At 35.9% G+C, this 18,690-nt stretch overlaps 1 protein-coding gene across 1 annotated transcript in view; it reads left to right on the top strand.

The window, feature by feature from the left end:
* The window catches only part of LOC118721677 (membrane cofactor protein-like), a 32,440-nt gene extending 14,099 nt beyond the window's left edge, over positions 1–18,341 (top strand). Inside the window, exons 7-16 of the mRNA XM_045583414.1 lie at positions 912–1,100; positions 1,646–1,748; positions 5,047–5,132; positions 8,144–8,326; positions 12,147–12,182; positions 12,301–12,411; positions 14,574–14,593; positions 15,873–15,987; positions 17,732–17,766; positions 18,232–18,341. Of these exons, the coding sequence (XP_045439370.1) occupies positions 912–1,100; positions 1,646–1,748; positions 5,047–5,132; positions 8,144–8,326; positions 12,147–12,182; positions 12,301–12,411; positions 14,574–14,593; positions 15,873–15,987; positions 17,732–17,766; positions 18,232–18,249 (896 nt within the window). The 3' untranslated portion in view covers positions 18,250–18,341. The remainder of the gene's footprint in view (positions 1–911; positions 1,101–1,645; positions 1,749–5,046; positions 5,133–8,143; positions 8,327–12,146; positions 12,183–12,300; positions 12,412–14,573; positions 14,594–15,872; positions 15,988–17,731; positions 17,767–18,231) is intronic.
* The last annotated feature ends 349 nt before the right edge of the window (positions 18,342–18,690 follow it).

Below are 18,690 nucleotides of genomic sequence, written 5' to 3' on the forward strand. Positions count from 1 at the left end.
TCTTGCACACCCCCTACTGGGGATGTGCCCACAACCAATGTACATGCCCTTGACCGGAATCGAACCTGGGACATTTCAGTCCGCAAACCGACGCTCTACCACTGAGCCAAACTGGTTTCGGCATAGTACTTACATATTAATCACCTGTTATCATAGCATCTCTTGAGGAACAACTTCATGCAGAATGTAGTAGAAAAAGGAGACATATGATTTACAACCTTTAAGAACTTACCTTCTTAAAGAACCCTGGGGTTTCATGAGACTGTGTTTCAAACTGTGAAAGAGTAATCTGGCCCGACAGACTACAGATGTCTTTTTAGGAGAGTTGTGAGTGTGAGATGAATTAAAAAAAAAAAAAAAAAATGGAGAAGGACGCATATCTGTGGATATATTTTAAAATCATAAAACCATTGCTGCTGTCTCTTCAATTTACTGTTAAATGACTTTTCACCTTATTCTCCAGCACATCAAAAGCTCATCAGATAATATTTAATGCACAAGCATGGCATAGCACTACCACCATCACTTGGGTAAAAGGATGAAACAGCCGAAACCGGTTTGGCTCAGTGGTAGAGCATCGGTCTGCTGACTGAAAGGTCCCAGGTTTGATTCTAGTTGGGCATGTACATTGGTTCCGGGCACATCCTCGGTAGGGGGTGTGCAAGAGGCAGCTGGTCGATGTTTCTCTCTCATCAACGTTTTTAGCTCTCTATCTCTCTCCCTTCCTCCCTGTAAAAAATCAATTATATAGATATAGATATAGATATAGATATAGATATACAGTTATTTAAGATCTTTCAAAAACCTTTGCTTTTATTTACCATTTACCGTGAAGCTACATCCAGACCACAGACCCTGGCCGACGAAAAGAGTTAAAATAATTTACTCTCACGTTCTTATCTCATGCCCAGGTGCCTGCGATGAGCTACCAACATTTACGACTATGAAACTAAAGGGCGATGCTGCGCCCCACTATGCCCCCGGGGACACAATAGAATATGAGTGTCTCCCAGGATACAAGCATCTTGTTCCCATTCTTCCCACGTCTACTGTTTGTGAGACTGATAACACGTGGTCACCTCTCGAGGAGGCTTGCACAAGTGAGTTTGCAAAACTTTTCTTTTTGTTCCTTAGACGTTTTCACACATTGTAGGCTCAGTATGTCACTACTGTGAGGATGGTTATCTCCTGGGAAAATGTATTGTAGGTAGCACTGTTTCTGAAATTTTCCCTAGAATCTCTTCCTTGGCAATTGGTTGTGAGGGGATATGTGAATTTTATTTTTATTTTTTAAAAATATATTTTATCGATTTTTACAGAGAGGAAGGGAGAAGGATAGAGAGCTAAAAACATCAATGAGAGAGAAACATCAACCAGCTGCCTTGTGCACACCCCCTCCTGCGGTTGTGTCTACAACCAAGGTACATGCCCTTGACTGGAATGGAACCTGGGACCTTTCAGTCTGCAGACCAGCACTCTATCCACTGAGCCAAACCGGTTTCAGCAATATGTGAATTTTAAATTTGGGCTTTTGATAGGTAAGGAAAGAAAATATTTCCATGAATTCAAAAGAGCCGTGTCCAATTTTGACTCGAATCTGTATTGCAATCGGTATAAAACAACACATTTGGCATTTTTCTTTCAGAAAAATTATGTCCACCGCTAGCAGATGTTCAAAATGCCCAAGTATTTTACACACATGGAACTTTTCAATTTGGTTCAGAGACTCATTATACTTGTAATGAGGGGTAAGTAAGGTGCTCCATTAGAGGACTAATGTAAATGTTACCAATCTTATTTTGGGGTATTTTCTTAAGCATTCCTATAATGTGGACTTCTTCTTGCTTTCTGGGTGACAAGTTACACTGAGAGCTAATGTATGCTTTGGCTTTTTATGGAGACAAAAGATATAGAAAGAATTTTTAATTAAAAGAAAACAAAATAGTATAACACTTACTATATATTATAATGCTATTGTTAGCCTTGAAAATATAGTAATCATGGTGATTTTATCCTTAACAACAAAGTGCACCCTGTATAAAACGGCCCACCCTGAGATTTGAAAGAGGGTTTGTAGAAATGGGAGGTAGAATTGCCAAGCAAAAGTAATCTAACCTTCAGATTACGCTGTCAGGTGTTTCCAGACAAAATTGACAGGGGTAGCCAGTTTCTTAGGCGAAAAACCTTATTTTCGAGACTTTTACAATGGACTGAAAGTCTCAAAAACAAGTGCTGAGCCCTTAACAGGAGGCTTTTTCCATTGGGCTCTTTTAATAGTATATATGTGAGATATTGGAAATTTACTTTTAAAATGTGCATTTAGAGGATAAATGTAATACACTATAAAAATGCAATGGGCCCTGGCTGGTTTGGCTGAGTGGATAGAGTGTCAGCCTGCAGACTGAAGAGTCCCGGGTTGATTCTGTTCAAGGGCAAGATGCCCAGATTGTGGGCTCAATCCCTGGTGTGGGGTATGCAGGAGGCATCCTATCAATGATTCTCTTTCATCATTGATCTTTATATCTCTCTCTCCCTATCTTTTCCTCTCTGAAATAAATAAAAATATAAAGAAAAAAATTTACTGACAAAGAGGGACTTACTTCTCTCATTGTGTTCTATATGCTTTTAAGCTTTGGGCAGGTATCATTCCCTTTTGTGCATTACAGTTTTTTTGTGTGTGTTTAGCTAATTTTTTTATAATGAAATGATGAAATTTCTTCCTCATTTCCTTTTATGTATTTTCTATAGTGATTTTGTCCGTGGTTCCCATTGGGGTTGCTTTTAACATTCTAAAGTTATAACACTCCTATTTGAATTCATACCAATTTAAATTCAATAAATTACAAAAATGAATAATTTACAGCTCCAACTCCACCCTTTTTTGGGTGTTAATATCCTATTAACTTCTACACTAATAATTGAAATTCTGACTTCTACACTAATTTTTTATTTTATTTTAAAAGATTACTCTCCAATATCTCATGTAAATAAATAAAAAATCCCAATACAATCCCATTGTTGCGATAATACAGATTTTATAATTGCTCACATATTTACCTTAATGATATGTTTATTTATCCATACAAGTTCAAGTTTGTAGTGTCTTTTAATTTTACCTTTCAGGTCTGTCTCCGAGCATTTTATTTATTTATTTATTTACTTACTTATTTATTTTGCAGGCCAGGTGTAGTAGTGAAAACCCCTTCTGCTTCTATTTCTGGGAAAGTTTTAACATCTCCCCCATCTTGAAGCACAGTTTTACCGTATGGGGAGATTTTTGGTTCACAGTTTGCTGCTTTTTTTTATTTTTTATTTTTATTTATTTATTTATTTATTTATTTATCACTATGAGTCTATCAGTTCATTGTTCTGGCCTCTGAGTTTCTCATGAGAAATCTGCTGATTATCTTATTTAGGATCCCTTGTACATGGTGATCCTCTTCTAGCAGCTTTCAAGATCTCTCTTTATCAGGGGCTTTTGAAAGTTTGACTATTAGGGGTCTTAGTGTGGGTCTTTTTGAATTCATATTCTTGGGGTGTGTTGAGCTCCGGGAGTTTTTATTTACTTGTCTTTCATCAGCATTGGGAAGTTTCAGCCTTCATTTCCTCCCAAGATCCTTTCTGCCTCTCTCTCTTTATCTTCTCCTCCTAAGAGTCCCAGTGTGTGTATATACTGGTCTGCTTATGGGTGTCCCACAGGTCCTAAAGCATCCATCTTTTTTCACTCTGCTCCTCCAACTCAGTGATTTCCATAGTCATTTCTTCTCATTTGAGGATTCTTTCTTCTGCCTGCTCAAAACGGCCTTTGATTTATGTAGTGAATTGTTCTTTGCATTTATCATTCTTTATTTTATTTATTTTTTTGTGTGTGTCACTATTTATCCCTCTCATACTTTCTTTCACCTCTACCTGCTGTGGGAGTGGGGTGGGTGGCTGCCACTGTGCTGAGAGCTGAAATGGACCAATATTCATGCAATTTATTTTTCCATATTTCTTGGAAATTGCAAGCCTCCAGGGTTCCAAAAATAGTGGCGTTGGGCAGATTCTAGCAGTGAAATTGTTGTCTAGTTGGGAGGCAGAGAAGCAGTATTTCCTACTGAGCCATCATCCCCAAATTCTCTCTTAACACATTATAATATAGGGTCAACAGTGAGCCTTGGGGACAGTCATCTGGAAGCAGTTCTAGGCAGTTCCAATGTCTATTTTGTAATTTGATCAAGTGAAAATATCTATAGTCAATAGTTATACAGAACCTGCTAGATACTTTGAGGAGTACCAAAGGCTAAGATATAGACTCTTCTCAAAGAAGTAGCTTTACTGAGGAGCCCATTTTATACAGAGAGCTGTGTCAACGGGAAATAGTAAATGCGAGTACTCTAAAGAGAGTCCAGAAGAAGGAGGTAGTACTCTGTGACTTTAAGTCATCAGAGATTTCATCAAATAGGAGTATTTCTGAGCTATTCCTAGGAAGGCATTCCGACCTGAAAAATATTCATTACACCAAAACGTACCTACTGCATTCACGGTGTCCCAGATGCAAACTCATGTACTACTTGAAACAACCCACAGAACACATATTATTATTCGTTATCTAAATGCAGAAATCAAGAAAGAGAAACATTATGGGACTTGCCCAACACAAATAACAATTCGGTTGTGGAGCGGGGACTCAAATCCAGTCAAGTAAGATGGAGGGACAGATCTCTCTCTGTTCATGCTTGTCCTGACTGTCTTGACTGAGCCGAATGACGTGAGCAAGGGCAGAGAAGTGAATGTTGATGTAATTGCCGGGTATAACGAAGAGGCCAGGCTGACAGCAATGATAAATTTACTTAGACATTTTGCTCTAGACCACTACATGCTCACACTCAGAATTTCTCTTTCATTACACTGCAGATTTGGTTAGCACATTCAGTACATGTCACTTAGGACACGTTTTTCCCTGAAACTACTGTGGTATAGTAAAAAAACAAAACATACAAACTTGTTTTTATTGTGAGTCTTCCTTTTAACTGATAAAGAAGACAGTGATCTTTTCTCATGTAGTTATAGGTTAATTGGAGCAAACATTCTATATTGTAATCTTTCTGGAGATGATGTGGAATGGAGTGATAACCCCCCACAGTGTGAAAGTAAGTATATTCTCTCTTTAGAATTTAAAGAAGTAGCCCTCAAATTTTTCGGCCTGGTGACCCCTTTATGCTGCTAAGTTAACAAATACCCCATGGAGATCTTCTGCAGATGTATTAGGTCTATTGATATTCATTATATTGACATTTAAACAGACATTTTAAAAATAATTACATGTTAATTCATTTTTATAAACAGTAAGCTCAATACATATGAACAAATGCCACATTTTTTTTTCATCTAATAAAAAATTTTCAAAGCAAAGAGTGAAATCGTGTTTACATTTTTTTTTCAAAATTTTTTTATATGTGGCTTAAAAGTTAGCCGGAAAATTCATTCTATTGCATTATTAAACTCTCCAAAACCGCCAGAAATTTTCACCATAACACTCTTACGGATGAAACTGAGGGGAAAAAACACACAATAATATCTTGATGTTGTTAAGTATTACTAAATACTACTATAAACCATTGAGTTAGGAATAGATATTGGATATATTTATAAAATATAAAGCATTTTTCAACTAGCACAGAGTTTTAGTTTAATCATAGATCTATTTTCTCACTAAGTTACCAGTTCTCTAATTATGAGAACAAACCTAATCATGGCCTTTCAGAAAAATATAGGTATTTAACATAACTTGTTTTTTAAAGAAAATTACTTTTATTCTAAAAGTTCATTGCATATTACTTCCTAGTCAGTTTGACTCAGTAGATAGAGCATTGGCCTGCAGATTGAAGGGTACCCAGCTCAATTGTGTTAAGGGCACACTCCTGGGTTGCAGGCTCAATCCCCAATAGGGGGCAGCCAATCAATATTTCTCGTCATTGATCTGTCTATCTCTCTCCCTCCCCTTTCCTCTCAGAAATCAATACAAATATATTTAAGAAAATAAAAGTTCATTGCACAGTAGTATTTTGATTTGGGATAATATATTTTCTTGTAGAAACTTTCTTCTAGATGGATATTGGATTCACAACTGGATTGTAGATATCATATATAAATGACTGATGACAGTTCACAGGACATTACAAATACTGTCTTCGTCCTTCACCTTTTCTTTTGCCTTCTATGTCTTCTTTTTTCTCTCTTATTAAGGAATTTTGTGTCAACCCCCTAGAGAAATATCAAATGGAAAAATGCACCAAGAACCTCAAAGATACATTTGAATACAATGAAGTAATTTATAGTCCTAATCCTTCAAATGGACCATATGAATTCACTTATGAGAGGGAGTGAACCAGATGAATATTCACTTATTGAAGGGAACAGGCTTCTGTGTATAAAATATGGAGTAGTGACTCTCCTCAGTGTAAATGTAAAATAATTCCATTTACTTCTTTCTCTCTGTTTAAATCATATGTAAATACTTTCAAATTACTTTTACTGAAAAACAAACAAAAACCATATGTGCTTGCTCATCCTGTTACATTGGTTCCTAATTTAATTCAATATAGGTCAAACAGATTAAAAATTAGTTCTAGTTTTAGAGTTCCCCACCCTTCACCCACATGTTTTTGGTATTTCACTATATACATTGTGAATTATTTAATGTTTGCATGAATTAAGATTTTTGGTGTTTTGCTTGAAAGCATCAAAAAATTACACTCTGGCTAAAAGATATTTAAGGCAGTTGGGAATTTAAAAAACATCTGGGGAAAAGCAATATTTACATCAAATAATATAAACTTTAACACCAAGGCTATAACAAGAGACAAAGAAGGCCATTTCGTATATCAGAGCGGAGATAAAGAAGCAACCTAAGTGTCTGTCGATAGACATTTGGATAAAGAAGATATGGTACATATATAGGGTGTCCCCCAAAATGTATACACACACTTTCCATAATCATAAAGGCAGTGTTTGCTAAAGTACATTTTATTTTCAAAATTGAGCTCTGAGCTGTTAAAAGTGTGTGTACATTTTGGGGGAGCACCCTGTATCCAATGGAATGTCATTTAGCCATAAAATGGGTGAATTCTAACAATTTTCAGCAACATGGGTGGAGCTAGAGGGCATTGTCCTAAGTGAAATAAGAGAAAGACAAATACCACAGGATTTCACTTATACGTGGAATCTAAAAATATGAAATAAGCAATCAAAAGAAACTTACAGATACAGAAAAACTGAAGGATGCCAGACGGGATGGGGGTTAGATAGGAGGCTTGGTGAAAAAGGAGGAGGAATGAAGTACAAATTGGTAGTTACAAAATAGTCCTAGGTGTGTGAGGTCCACACAGGGAATGTAGTCAAGAATATTGTAATACCTGTGTATGGTGCCCAGCTATATAAATGTCTAACCACTAGAGCGTCTACCTAAAACTAACATGATATTGAATGTCAACTGTAATTGAAAAAAATCCTGCTAAACACACACACACACACACACACACACACACACACACACACACCTCCTGCATCCCCCCAAGATGATTAGTATCAAAAGTTTGTTTGGCCAAAACCAGTTTGGCTCAGTGGATAGAGCATCGGCATGCGGACTGGAAGGTCCCAGGTTCAATTCCAGTCAAGGGCATGTACTTTGTTTGTGGGCACATCCCCAGGAGACAGCTGATCGATGTTCCTCTCTCATCGATGTTTCCAGATCTCTATCCCTCTTCCTTCCTCTCTGTAAAAAAATCAATTAAAACTATTTTTTAAAAAAGTTTGTTTGAACTGACCCAGAACTTGCATCTGGTAATCAGATCTTTCTCAAAACTTGCAGTAGAAAAAAATGTGAGAAGCCAATAAACTATGACAAGTTTGTTTTAGCTGGAAATAAATAAATAAATAAATAAATAAATAAATAAATAAATAAATAAAATTGTTACATTTCTCTCACTCTGTTTGCTGAAATTAAAATGCACAAATCAAACACTTCTTGTAAAAAATCAACATCCTGCCTTTCATTCCTTGTCTCTGTGTTCTCAGTGGAAATTATGACTTTGCACTAGTTTTTCTCTCCTTTGTTAGAGCAGCACATTTTCATTAACTCTGAAATGTCTTCACTTTTCAGTGGTTAAATGTGAGATTCCAGTGGTCGAGAATGGCAGACTGGTGTCAGGACATGAAAAAGTGTATCATTACCAAGCAAAGGCTGACCTTGAATGCCTGGAGGGTTTTGACCTTCAAGGTAGCAGTAGGATTACCTGTGGACCTAACAATGATTGGGAGCCTCAGATTCCAACGTGTATTAAAGGTACAAAGGGTATCTTTTTCCTTCTTGTTTGTTTTTAAAGGTTTTATTTCTTTAACATTAAAAAAAAAATCAGTGACGCAGGATAATGGGAAAGAAGCCATTTCAGTAATTATAACGCTGTCTTGTATTCATTTCCATGACAGAGGTATGACATCCAGTGTACAAAGAATTCTGTTCTTGTTATTTTATATGTTTCCATGGGGTCTTAGCACATTCTGTAAACCACACAGGTGTATAAGTTTCTGTTGTTTGGCATGTTTATGTGTAAAAAGATATAGTAACATATTTTCAGGGTAAATTTCATAGGTTCCTAGCACATTCTATACATCACATATATAATGTGTAAATATATATCCATATATCCAAAAATATATAACAATCGTTTTTCAGAGTAAGTTTCATAGGTTCTTAGCACATTCTGTATATCACACAGGTGTATAATTTCTGTTGTTTGGCCTATTAAAGTATGAAATATATAGCAACCATTTTTTCAGAGTACATTGAATGATTGGAGTTTACACCTAAGTCCAGAACGAAAAGCATAATTTTATACAAATGAAAATAAAGCAATAATGCCCGAACATTTGATCCAACCTACATTACTTCTTTATCCAGTGTTGCCTCCTCCCAGGTCAAAATCTACAATTTCCCATTTCTCAGGCTTAGTAATTTCCTGCTTATCTTTTCAAAATTCTTTAAATATTTAAACATTGGTGATTTTTAAAAATATTTTGTATCTCTGGTGATTTTTCACTTGTCATTTTTAGTAATGAAGGGAGAAATACATACTTACAGCTATTTTAGTAGTTATACTCAGTGCCATAGTCAGCACATACACAGTTGTGTGACCTTGGCAAGTTGTGTAAAGTTTAAATGTACTTACTCATAGGTAATTCCTTCCTTACTGGGTGGCAGGATAGTTAAAATGTCATGTATTCAAAGCACTTAGCACAGTGTCTGTTGTTTAGGAAGCTCTTAAAGGAAACTCATAGATTTAGAGCATCACTCCAATCAATATTCGGGAATTGGAAGGTCTATGTGGCTTCTGTTTTTTTTAAATTATTTTATTTATTGTTCGAAGTATTTCAAGTAGTGGTACATATGTCACATTTTTCCCTCCACTGGCCTCCCCCCAGCCTCTCCTACATGCCCTCACCTGCCCCTCTCCCCCCAGTGTCTTGTATCAATTGGTTATGCTTATATGCATGCCTGCAAGTCCTTCGATTGATCTCTTACAGCCCCCCCCCCCCAATCTCCTCTGCCTTCCTGCTGTAGTTTTGCAGTCTGTGCAATGCTTCTTTGCCTCTGTATCTATTCCCCCCCCCCCCATTTCTTTCCTTTAAAAAATCTCGCCTCTGCAGACCAGAAATAAACATATAATAACAAAAAATGTTTGAGTCCCAGTTTCAATGTCAAACAGTTTCTTATGCGTACCTGTCAGCAATGATATCTGGATGGTGGGCACATGGTGTTCTGTTTTCATAATGTGTCTTTTTTATGTGTCATCAACTTCGCTATTTAATTCATTTTTAAAAAGTGATCTGGTGACAACTGTACAGGACATCTTGGTACTAGTATGGGACTGTTTCGTTTCCTGAACTGCAACCATTTACATGTTCCCACTTAATTGGAAAATTTCAAAATTTCTGCTGTCTCCAGAACAAGACCTATGTTCCTATTACTCCCACCTCTCCTCACCTCACCTCATACAATGACTGTTTTTCTCCTTACTGGTTACTTTTAACTTGGCAACAAAAATGCATTTCATAACCGAAAGGCAGAGTGAAATGGAGGACTTCTTGCATGGACTACCCATCAGCTGCTCTGCTTAAGAGTTGCGAGATGGTTTTCATGCGGTGGAAGGAATTATTTTCCTGATTTCAGTGCTGCTATCTCTGGCTTCCCACTGGTTGCAGTAGAAACAAGAGGAATACAATAGTCACCATTTCTCTGTGGTTTTGCTTTCTGCTATCTTAGTTACCTGCAACTGTGGTCCAAAATATTAAATGGGAAATTCCCAGAATAAACAATTCATTCGTTTTAAAATCCTCGCCATTCTGAGTAGCATGATGAAATTTCATGCTAGCCCACTCTGTCCCACCTGGGATGTGAATCATTCCTTGGTCCACTGTATCCAACCCACTTCATCTCATCACTGTAGGCAGAAGGAAGAGTATAGTACAAGGATATATTTTGAGGATGAGAGACTACAGTCATGTAACTTTTATTATAAGATACTGTTGGATTTGTTTTATTTGGTTATTAATTATTGTTGTTAATCTCTTACTGTGACTAATTTATAAATTAAACTTTATTATAGTTATGTATGTGTAGAGGCCAAAATAATATACATTATACACACACACACACACACACACACATATACACTGAGTGGCCAGATTATTATGATCACTGAACGCATAATAATCTGGCCACTCAGTGTATTTGTATCTCCAATGGATACTAAAAGTATTCTAGACTTTTACTTGAGATCAATCACCTAGTTGCCCTGAGTTTTCTGTCAGCCAGTGAAAAGGGGAAAACTGATGAGGTGCGCGATTTATAGTATCTTTGATATCAAATAAATGAGGTACTCAAGAGAAGTATACTGAGTGGCCAGATTATTATGCATTCAGAGATCATAATAATCTGGTCACTCAGTGCATATACATATATACATATACACACACATATATATACACGCATACACATATACACATACATATATATATACACATATATGTATATGTGTGTGTGTGTATGTGTGTGTGTGTGTGTGTGTGTGTGTGTGTGTGTATATATATATATATATATATATATATATATATATCTATATATATATCTCGTTTGGTAGTAACTGTTATTCCAGGCATCGACTGGTGGTCTTGGGACATATCCCCCATACATGTGGGGAAACTACTGTAGTGTGAAGAGTATTAGCTTGGGCTGATTTCACTCAGAGTCCTAGTTTGGCTCTGATTACTCAATTATATTATTTCTATGGGTTTTCATTTTCTATCATTTAATAATGGTGTTGAACTCAAACAAATTCTAATACTGGCTTCTAATTTGTTTCTAAATTTCTTGTTGTCCTAATATTTTAAAGGATTCAGGGGAATTATGCATGCTAACATGGTAATTAGAACACCTTTTTATAACTCTAGTATGTCTGGTAACTGGTTTCCTCCTTGAGAACCTTAGTTGAGTGTTGTGAGGTGTCAGGGAAAAAGAGATGTTTTGTTTTGGTGGACTGGTACATTAAAATTGCATGTGAAGTTTGTATTCATCGACCCATCGTGTTTACTCACAGGGTCCTACAGGGTATATGCACAGTGGGATAGCAGGTTTGCAGATATGCCCCTTTGAATGGAGTTGACCATAAAAATGTATAAAGGATTCCAAAACAGTGATACAATTTAGTGTACCCAATAGGAGATAATTAAATATGAAGACATTTTATGAAGAAGATAAAGGGCAGGAATCTTTTCTTACATATCAAAGACTCTCGATTATTTTTATCATCAGTTACAGGAAGACTTTGCAAAAAAAGGAACACTAGCAACATACAATGTGATAAGGTATTATAGATGTAATTGTGCATATATGAAAAAAAAATGTCCATGAAAAACTAAGTGGAAAAGGAGGAAACATAAAAATCATGTATTATGGGATGACTTGGATGTGAATTTTTAAAAAAGATATACAGGTTTACTCTGAGGATGTTATTTTTATGATTTATTATTAAATTTCTAAGATTTATGTTATAAAATACAAAGTTATAATAGTAAACATTCTTATGCAAATGTTTTTATGTATTTAGGTGACTTTCCAGAAGTAGAATTTCAAAATTTAGAAAGTAAGTGTATTTTTCATTTTGAAAAATAATCTTTTAAAGTAATTTAAAAAAATCAAATTAAATGTGATTAATTTTATGCTGATAAATCTGGTGAATAGAATCAAACTTATCTTTCCAGATGTCCATCCTGCTAATCAGGTCACTCCTCCTCCAGTGACCATCAGCACTCCAGGTTCGGTAACTCTTTTTCTTACTTACATTCTTAAGAAATTCAGCCAAAACCGGTTTGGCTCAGTGGATAGAGCGTCAGTCTGTGGACTGAAAGTTCCCAGATTCGATTCCAGTCAAGTGCATGTACCTTGGTTGTTGGCACATTCCCCCAGTAGTGGGTGTGCAGAAACAGCTGGTCGATGTTTCTCTCTCATCGATGTTTCTAACTATATCTATTCCTTTCCTTTCCTCTCTGTGAAAAATTAATAAAATATATTAAAAAAAAGACTCAAGAAAGTGGTACTACATTCCTTCAAAAATAAGAAGAAGAAGAAGAAGAAATTCATAAGGTGGTGGGTAAAAAACAAAACAAAAACATGTCATGTATTAATTTGCATTTCTTTCATTAACATTTTGGGTCTATATTTATTTATTTATGTTCTAAAATATTTTATTGTTCATTTACCAGAACTCATTATAAATTAAAGTCTTTTTGATACGAAGTGAACATTATTTTCTAGGTTTCTTTACATTGCCTTATTTTTAATAAGCCATTTTTTTTTAATTTTTTTATTATCTGAAATTTTCCATTTGTCTCCTGTTTCCCCAATTGACTCACTCCCACCCAGCCATTCCCACCCTGGGCAAGCCCCCACTGCCCCAGTGTGTGTATCCATTGGTTATGTTAATGTGCATGCATACAAGTCCTTTGGTTGTTAATAGCCATTTTTTAAAAGATTTTATCCAGTTTGAGATATATTGCATTTTTGTACATTTTCATTGCATAAGTAGCCTGCAGATTAATTAAAATTTCATACATTACAAAAGTATACAGAGTAAAAGATAGTTTCCTCTTTTTCTTATCCATTACCTGAGTTAATCACATAATAGTTTAGGTGTCTTTTCATCTATTTCTATACACCAATATCCTTATTTGTGCAATTTTACATATTTTGTGTTTTTTTTCCTTTTCTTTTCTTTTTTTCCCCCAGAAATGGCATCATGCTGTTTATATTTTTCAAAAACTCGCACATTTTATACTGTCTTAGATTAGGGGTGTGTTTAGATTGGGGGGGTGTTTAGATTTATTCCTACCCTTTGGATGATTACTTTGATATATGATAATTTTTATTTAATAATTTTCCTATCAGTGGTCATTTATATGACCACTGATTTAAATGCAGAAGTTTTACAGTAAGTTGGATTTATTGACTTTTTTCTCCTGTGTTTTTATTATAAAATCTGTAGGTCTTCCCCATGCTCAAATTACAAACACTTCAACCATATGTTCTGATTGCTTCTTTTTACCCCTTTTTTAATTTTTTTATTGATTAAGGTATTACATGTGTCCATATTCCCCATTGCTCCCCGACCCCACTCCCATACATGCCCTCACCCCCCAGTGTCTTGCATCCATTGGTTCTGCTTATATGCATGCATACAAGTCCTTCCATTGATTTTTACCTTCCTCTCCCCTCCCCAGCCTTCCCGCTGTAATTTAGCATTCTGTTCAATGCTTCTCTGCATCTGTATCCAGCTTTTTGTTAATCAGTTATAATGTTCTTTATTATCCATAAATGAGGGAGATCATGTCTGATTGCATTCTTTACATTAAATTGTTGGCGCATCTGAAATTCATCATGGTATATGGATTGATAGGGTTCCTTTACACTCCACTCACTCTCATGTGTTCTCTCCTTTCCTACTGTTGGAAGTGTCAGGTTTAACATACATTAAATTCATTAGTGTTCTAGTTGTCTCTGTTCCCTTGAATTCCGTCCATGCCTTTGCCAGTACCAAATAATTATTTCTCACTCTACTACTATCTGTTAAAATATCTGTCAGGACAGTTTCAGAAATGTTGGAACTCTATATTCATTTTTGTAGAACAACTTTTATTTTACTTTATTTTATTTATTTATTTATTTATTTATTTAATTAATTTATCATTTTAACCCTTTACGGGTACATTTTGATGATATTAAGTACATTCACATTGTCATGCAAACCGTTACTCTTCCAAAACTTTTTAATCATCTCAAATGGAAACCTTATACCCATTAAACAATAACCCTCTATTCATCCTCCCCCAGCCCTGATAAGCACTGTTTAATATTCTATCTATGAATTTGACTATTCTAAGTATCTCATTAAAGTGGAATCACTTCTGGCTGATTTCACTTAGTATATGAGGATTTTCTGTAAATGGTTTTTTCATATTGCAATTTCCTTTAATTGTAGATGAGACTCTAAATGATTTAGTAAGTCTTCCTATGTTTTAATTTTAAGTAGGGTCACATTGAACCCACAGGTTAATTTTATTTATATTTTTATTGATCAGCATAGACACACAGGTTTCAGGTGTGGGTTTCTACACAAGATCTGTAAATTGCTCCATGCACCCATCACCAAAAGTCAAATCTTCTCTTGTCACCTTATATTGGGACCCTCATCTCCGCTCAGTAGATGGTGCTGAATAGCAAGATTTTATTTTATTTTTTTTTTTTTACTCTTTGCAATCTTTATTTGTAAGATTTATACTTGGTCCATTGATGGATCACTGCCTACCACCATGATATATTTGATGTGTCTGCCACCGTAATAGCTTGCCATAAAAAATCTGTTCTGCATGTTTTGTTGTTGTTGTTGTGGTTTATTTTTTTAAATTATTATTGATTAAAGTACATATGTATCCTTATTCACTCATTACCCGCCCCCAATCCTTCCCACTCATGCCCTCACCCCCCTGGTGTCTGTGTCTATTGGTTACGCTTATATGCATGCATACAAGTCCTTTGGTTGATCTCTCCTCCCACCCCCCTCCCACCTTCCCTCTGAGGTTTGCTGGTCTGATCAATGTTTCTTTGTCTCTGGATCTGTTTTTGTTCAACTGGAGAGCATTATGCTAAGTGAAATAAGCCAGTCAGAGAAAGAGAAATATCACATGATCTCACTCATTTATGAAATGTAATGAACAACATAAGCTGATGAACAGAAACAGAATCGCAAGGTTTATACCTCTGTGATCTCCCAGTCTTGAACCTCCGTGGCTTCTATAAGACAGTGCAGCTGTGCTGCCTGGAGGTGGGCTTTGTTTTGCCTTCACCACAGTGGCAACCCCTGACCTCTTTAGGGGTCCATCCCGCTCAACTCTCTTAGGGTTCAGTCACACAGGGATCAGGGATTCCACTTCAACAGATAATATACTCCGGACCCCACTCCAAGGGCCACAGGAGGCGAGTTTTGGGAGTCCAAGTGGCTGCAGGCCCCTGTGGTTGGGTTTCTTTGTCTGAAACACCAGCGCCTGGCCTGACAGTGGAGAGCCACAGGGCAGAACCCTGCCATGGGCTAATTTTAAGAGTATACTAATGATAAATTTGCTTGCCCTTCCAAGAATATTGTTATAGGAAATATTAATGGGTAGGAAGAAGAACGCTGATGATGTTGTATATAAATTTATAATACTTCATACTACTTTTAATGAAAAATAACCTTTAAGGTAACTTATAAAAGAAAAAAATTGGTAAGAGGTTTTTTTGTTTGTTTGTTTGTTTTTACAAAGGTTTTATTGTCTTTACTTTTTTAACTTCTTTTGTTTTCCCAGGGAAACCCTCTGCAAATAGTACACCACCACCTAAGGACAATAAGGAATACGGTATTATTTTGATGACTCTGCATTATGTGGCCTTAGAGTTCTACATGGAAATATCATATTTTAATTGTCTAGAGCAGTGGTAGGCAAACTCTTTAGTCAACAGAGCCAAATAGCAACAGTACAACGGTTGAAATTTCTTTTGAGAGCCAATTTTTTAAACTTAAGCTTCTTCTAATGCCACTTCTTCCAAATAGACTCGCCCAGGCCGTGGTGTTTTGTGGAAGAGCCACCCTCCAGGGGCCAAAGAGCCGCATGTGGCTCCAGAGTCGCAGTTTGCCGACCACGGGCCTATAGTTAGAGAAGGAACAACCTGTCTCAAATGAGTGATAATTGACACTCGTACTTATTTCAGTGTTGCAGATACTATGACAAATGTAAGCAGTAGTATGTAGACACATGTAGTTAACACAGTTTTTAAAAGATGCCTCAACTTAGGATTCCTAATAGGGTGGGGTCACTTTTTCAATTGCTATGTTTATACGCAAGTTAAAATTTATTGACTGTAACTTGCTTTTTATGCGATCGTGTTATTTTGTGACGGTAATTTATAGATTAATTTCTTCCTATTCATACCTGTATAACCAAGCCTTAAATACCATAAGTTGGGTTTGTTTTTTTTTACAACCGGCTGGTGCATCACACTTTATGTACACTCCCAAGGTTCACACAACACATGTTAAATTATCCGATAAAGTAAAGTTGTACCATTAATGAAATATAAATATTTCTAGATGAGTAAAATGAAAAAAAAATATTGCATTTATTTATGTTAGATGTGTTTAGTAAGGTTAGCCTTTTCATGAAACGCACCTTAGGCTTGTTATGTTCTCCCCGGAACACGGTGGTCCCACTGTCATTGTGTCAGTAAACCCATTGCTATCTTAAGATGTTAAGATGACAATTTTTTATAAAAATGAAGAGTAAAATTGACTATTATTTATAAAAATGAAAAGAGTAAAATTGACAATTATTTATAAAAATGAAAAGAGTAAAAGAAAACATAATACTGTATTATGTTTTTATAGAAATTTAATAAAAACTCTGGCAGCTTAGAAGCAGATACTGCTAACATTACCAAGAATTAAGATGTGGCAGTTTTATTTATTGCTCTCTGGATAGTAAAAAATGTATGTTTAAGTTTCTAAGCATACTTTTTTACCATGTGCCCTGGTGTTTCGTTTACATTCTTAGAATCTCCTTAATTATTATGACTATATCACACTATTTTTTTGGAAAAAGATATAAGGATGGGTTGATGATGAGATAAAGCATTGTTTGTGAAGGCTACAGGTAACATCTGTGTGACAGAATAAGATAGCTCTTTACTATGACTTATTCTACAGACCAGCTTTTGGTAAAAATATACATATATAAATTCAATCCCTAATTATATTATAAGAAATGGTATACTGACTATGGAACTAAACCCACTAGAAAGAGATGACATATTTTTAGAACAAGTTTTCTCTAATATAACGAGCCCTGTGTGTTCTAATAATATCCTTTACTAACTAACCTAGTCTGGTAGCTCCTGCACCAAAACAGTGTTGGGCCCTAAGCCTGGGGTCAGATTAGAAGGGCTCTGTGATCAAAATGAGCTGGTGCATCAGCAGTCACACTGAAGGAGACTGAACATTTTCTTCGATGTAGTTTGTAGATGGACTGACCTACATTTAAATATAGCAACTATCTGGAGACACACAGGTGCTAAATTACCCTCACACTGGTTTCTTTTATTCCTCAGGTGGAGGACTCATTGCTCTGATGGTTCTTCAGCAAGTAAGTGTCTCACACCTGGATAGCACTTAAAATATCGCTGTGGAAAAGTGCATTTTTATAAATGATTTCCCAGTTTCTACAGTTTTTAAAGCTTCAAATTAAGTAAACCAGTCTATATAGAATACTGGTGATTTTGTATTTTTCTATATTCCATATTTCCATTTAATAACAAACCCTATATAGTACATTTAAAAAAATATGATTAGTCATATGAGTTTTCATCCCAAATATGCTTTGAGTAGTATTCTAAATTAAGCAAGAACTCTTGTCTGGCTTACTGTGGACTCTGATTCCAGGAAACTGCATTTAGACAGTGAAGAGTCCAGATAGAATATTAATGTATATGCACTTAATAAAATAATATTTCTGCCCACTGAAATGTAAGCAACATTCATTCCTTCTGCTGGTTGGAACTGGGTATCCGTTTTTAGAGTTACATGTCACTTGTTTTCTGGTTTCTTGTAGGTCTTGGCGTTGCAGTAGTTGGCACCGGTGTGTACAGGTATCTTCACATCAGCCAAAGAGAGTAAATTAAATGTATTTCTAGAACGTATCGGTGCTTCTCACTCTTTTTTGAAAAATATGTTTTTATTGACTTCACAAAGAGGAAGGGAGAGGAAGAGAGGGATAGGAACATCAATGATAAGAGAGAATCATCAATTGGCTGCCTCCTGCATGCCCCACACTGGGCAATGAGTCTGAAATCCAGGCACGTCCCCTAACCAGGAATCAAACTATGACCTCCTGGTTCATGGTTCAACGCTCAATCACTGAGCCACACCGGCTGGGAAGTGCTTCTCACTCATGCCATACTTTTGTGAAGCCTTTCTTTGCACTCTGTATTGTATGCTGCCTTTGAAAAATGTGTGTTGTCAGAATTGCACTTCTTGCTAAGAGTATTTTCAGCTGCTTTTAATGTCATTG

This window comes from Pipistrellus kuhlii, unplaced genomic scaffold (genome assembly GCF_014108245.1).
Source record: "Pipistrellus kuhlii isolate mPipKuh1 unplaced genomic scaffold, mPipKuh1.p scaffold_m20_p_18, whole genome shotgun sequence".
NCBI classification, from domain to species: domain Eukaryota; kingdom Metazoa; phylum Chordata; class Mammalia; order Chiroptera; family Vespertilionidae; genus Pipistrellus; species Pipistrellus kuhlii.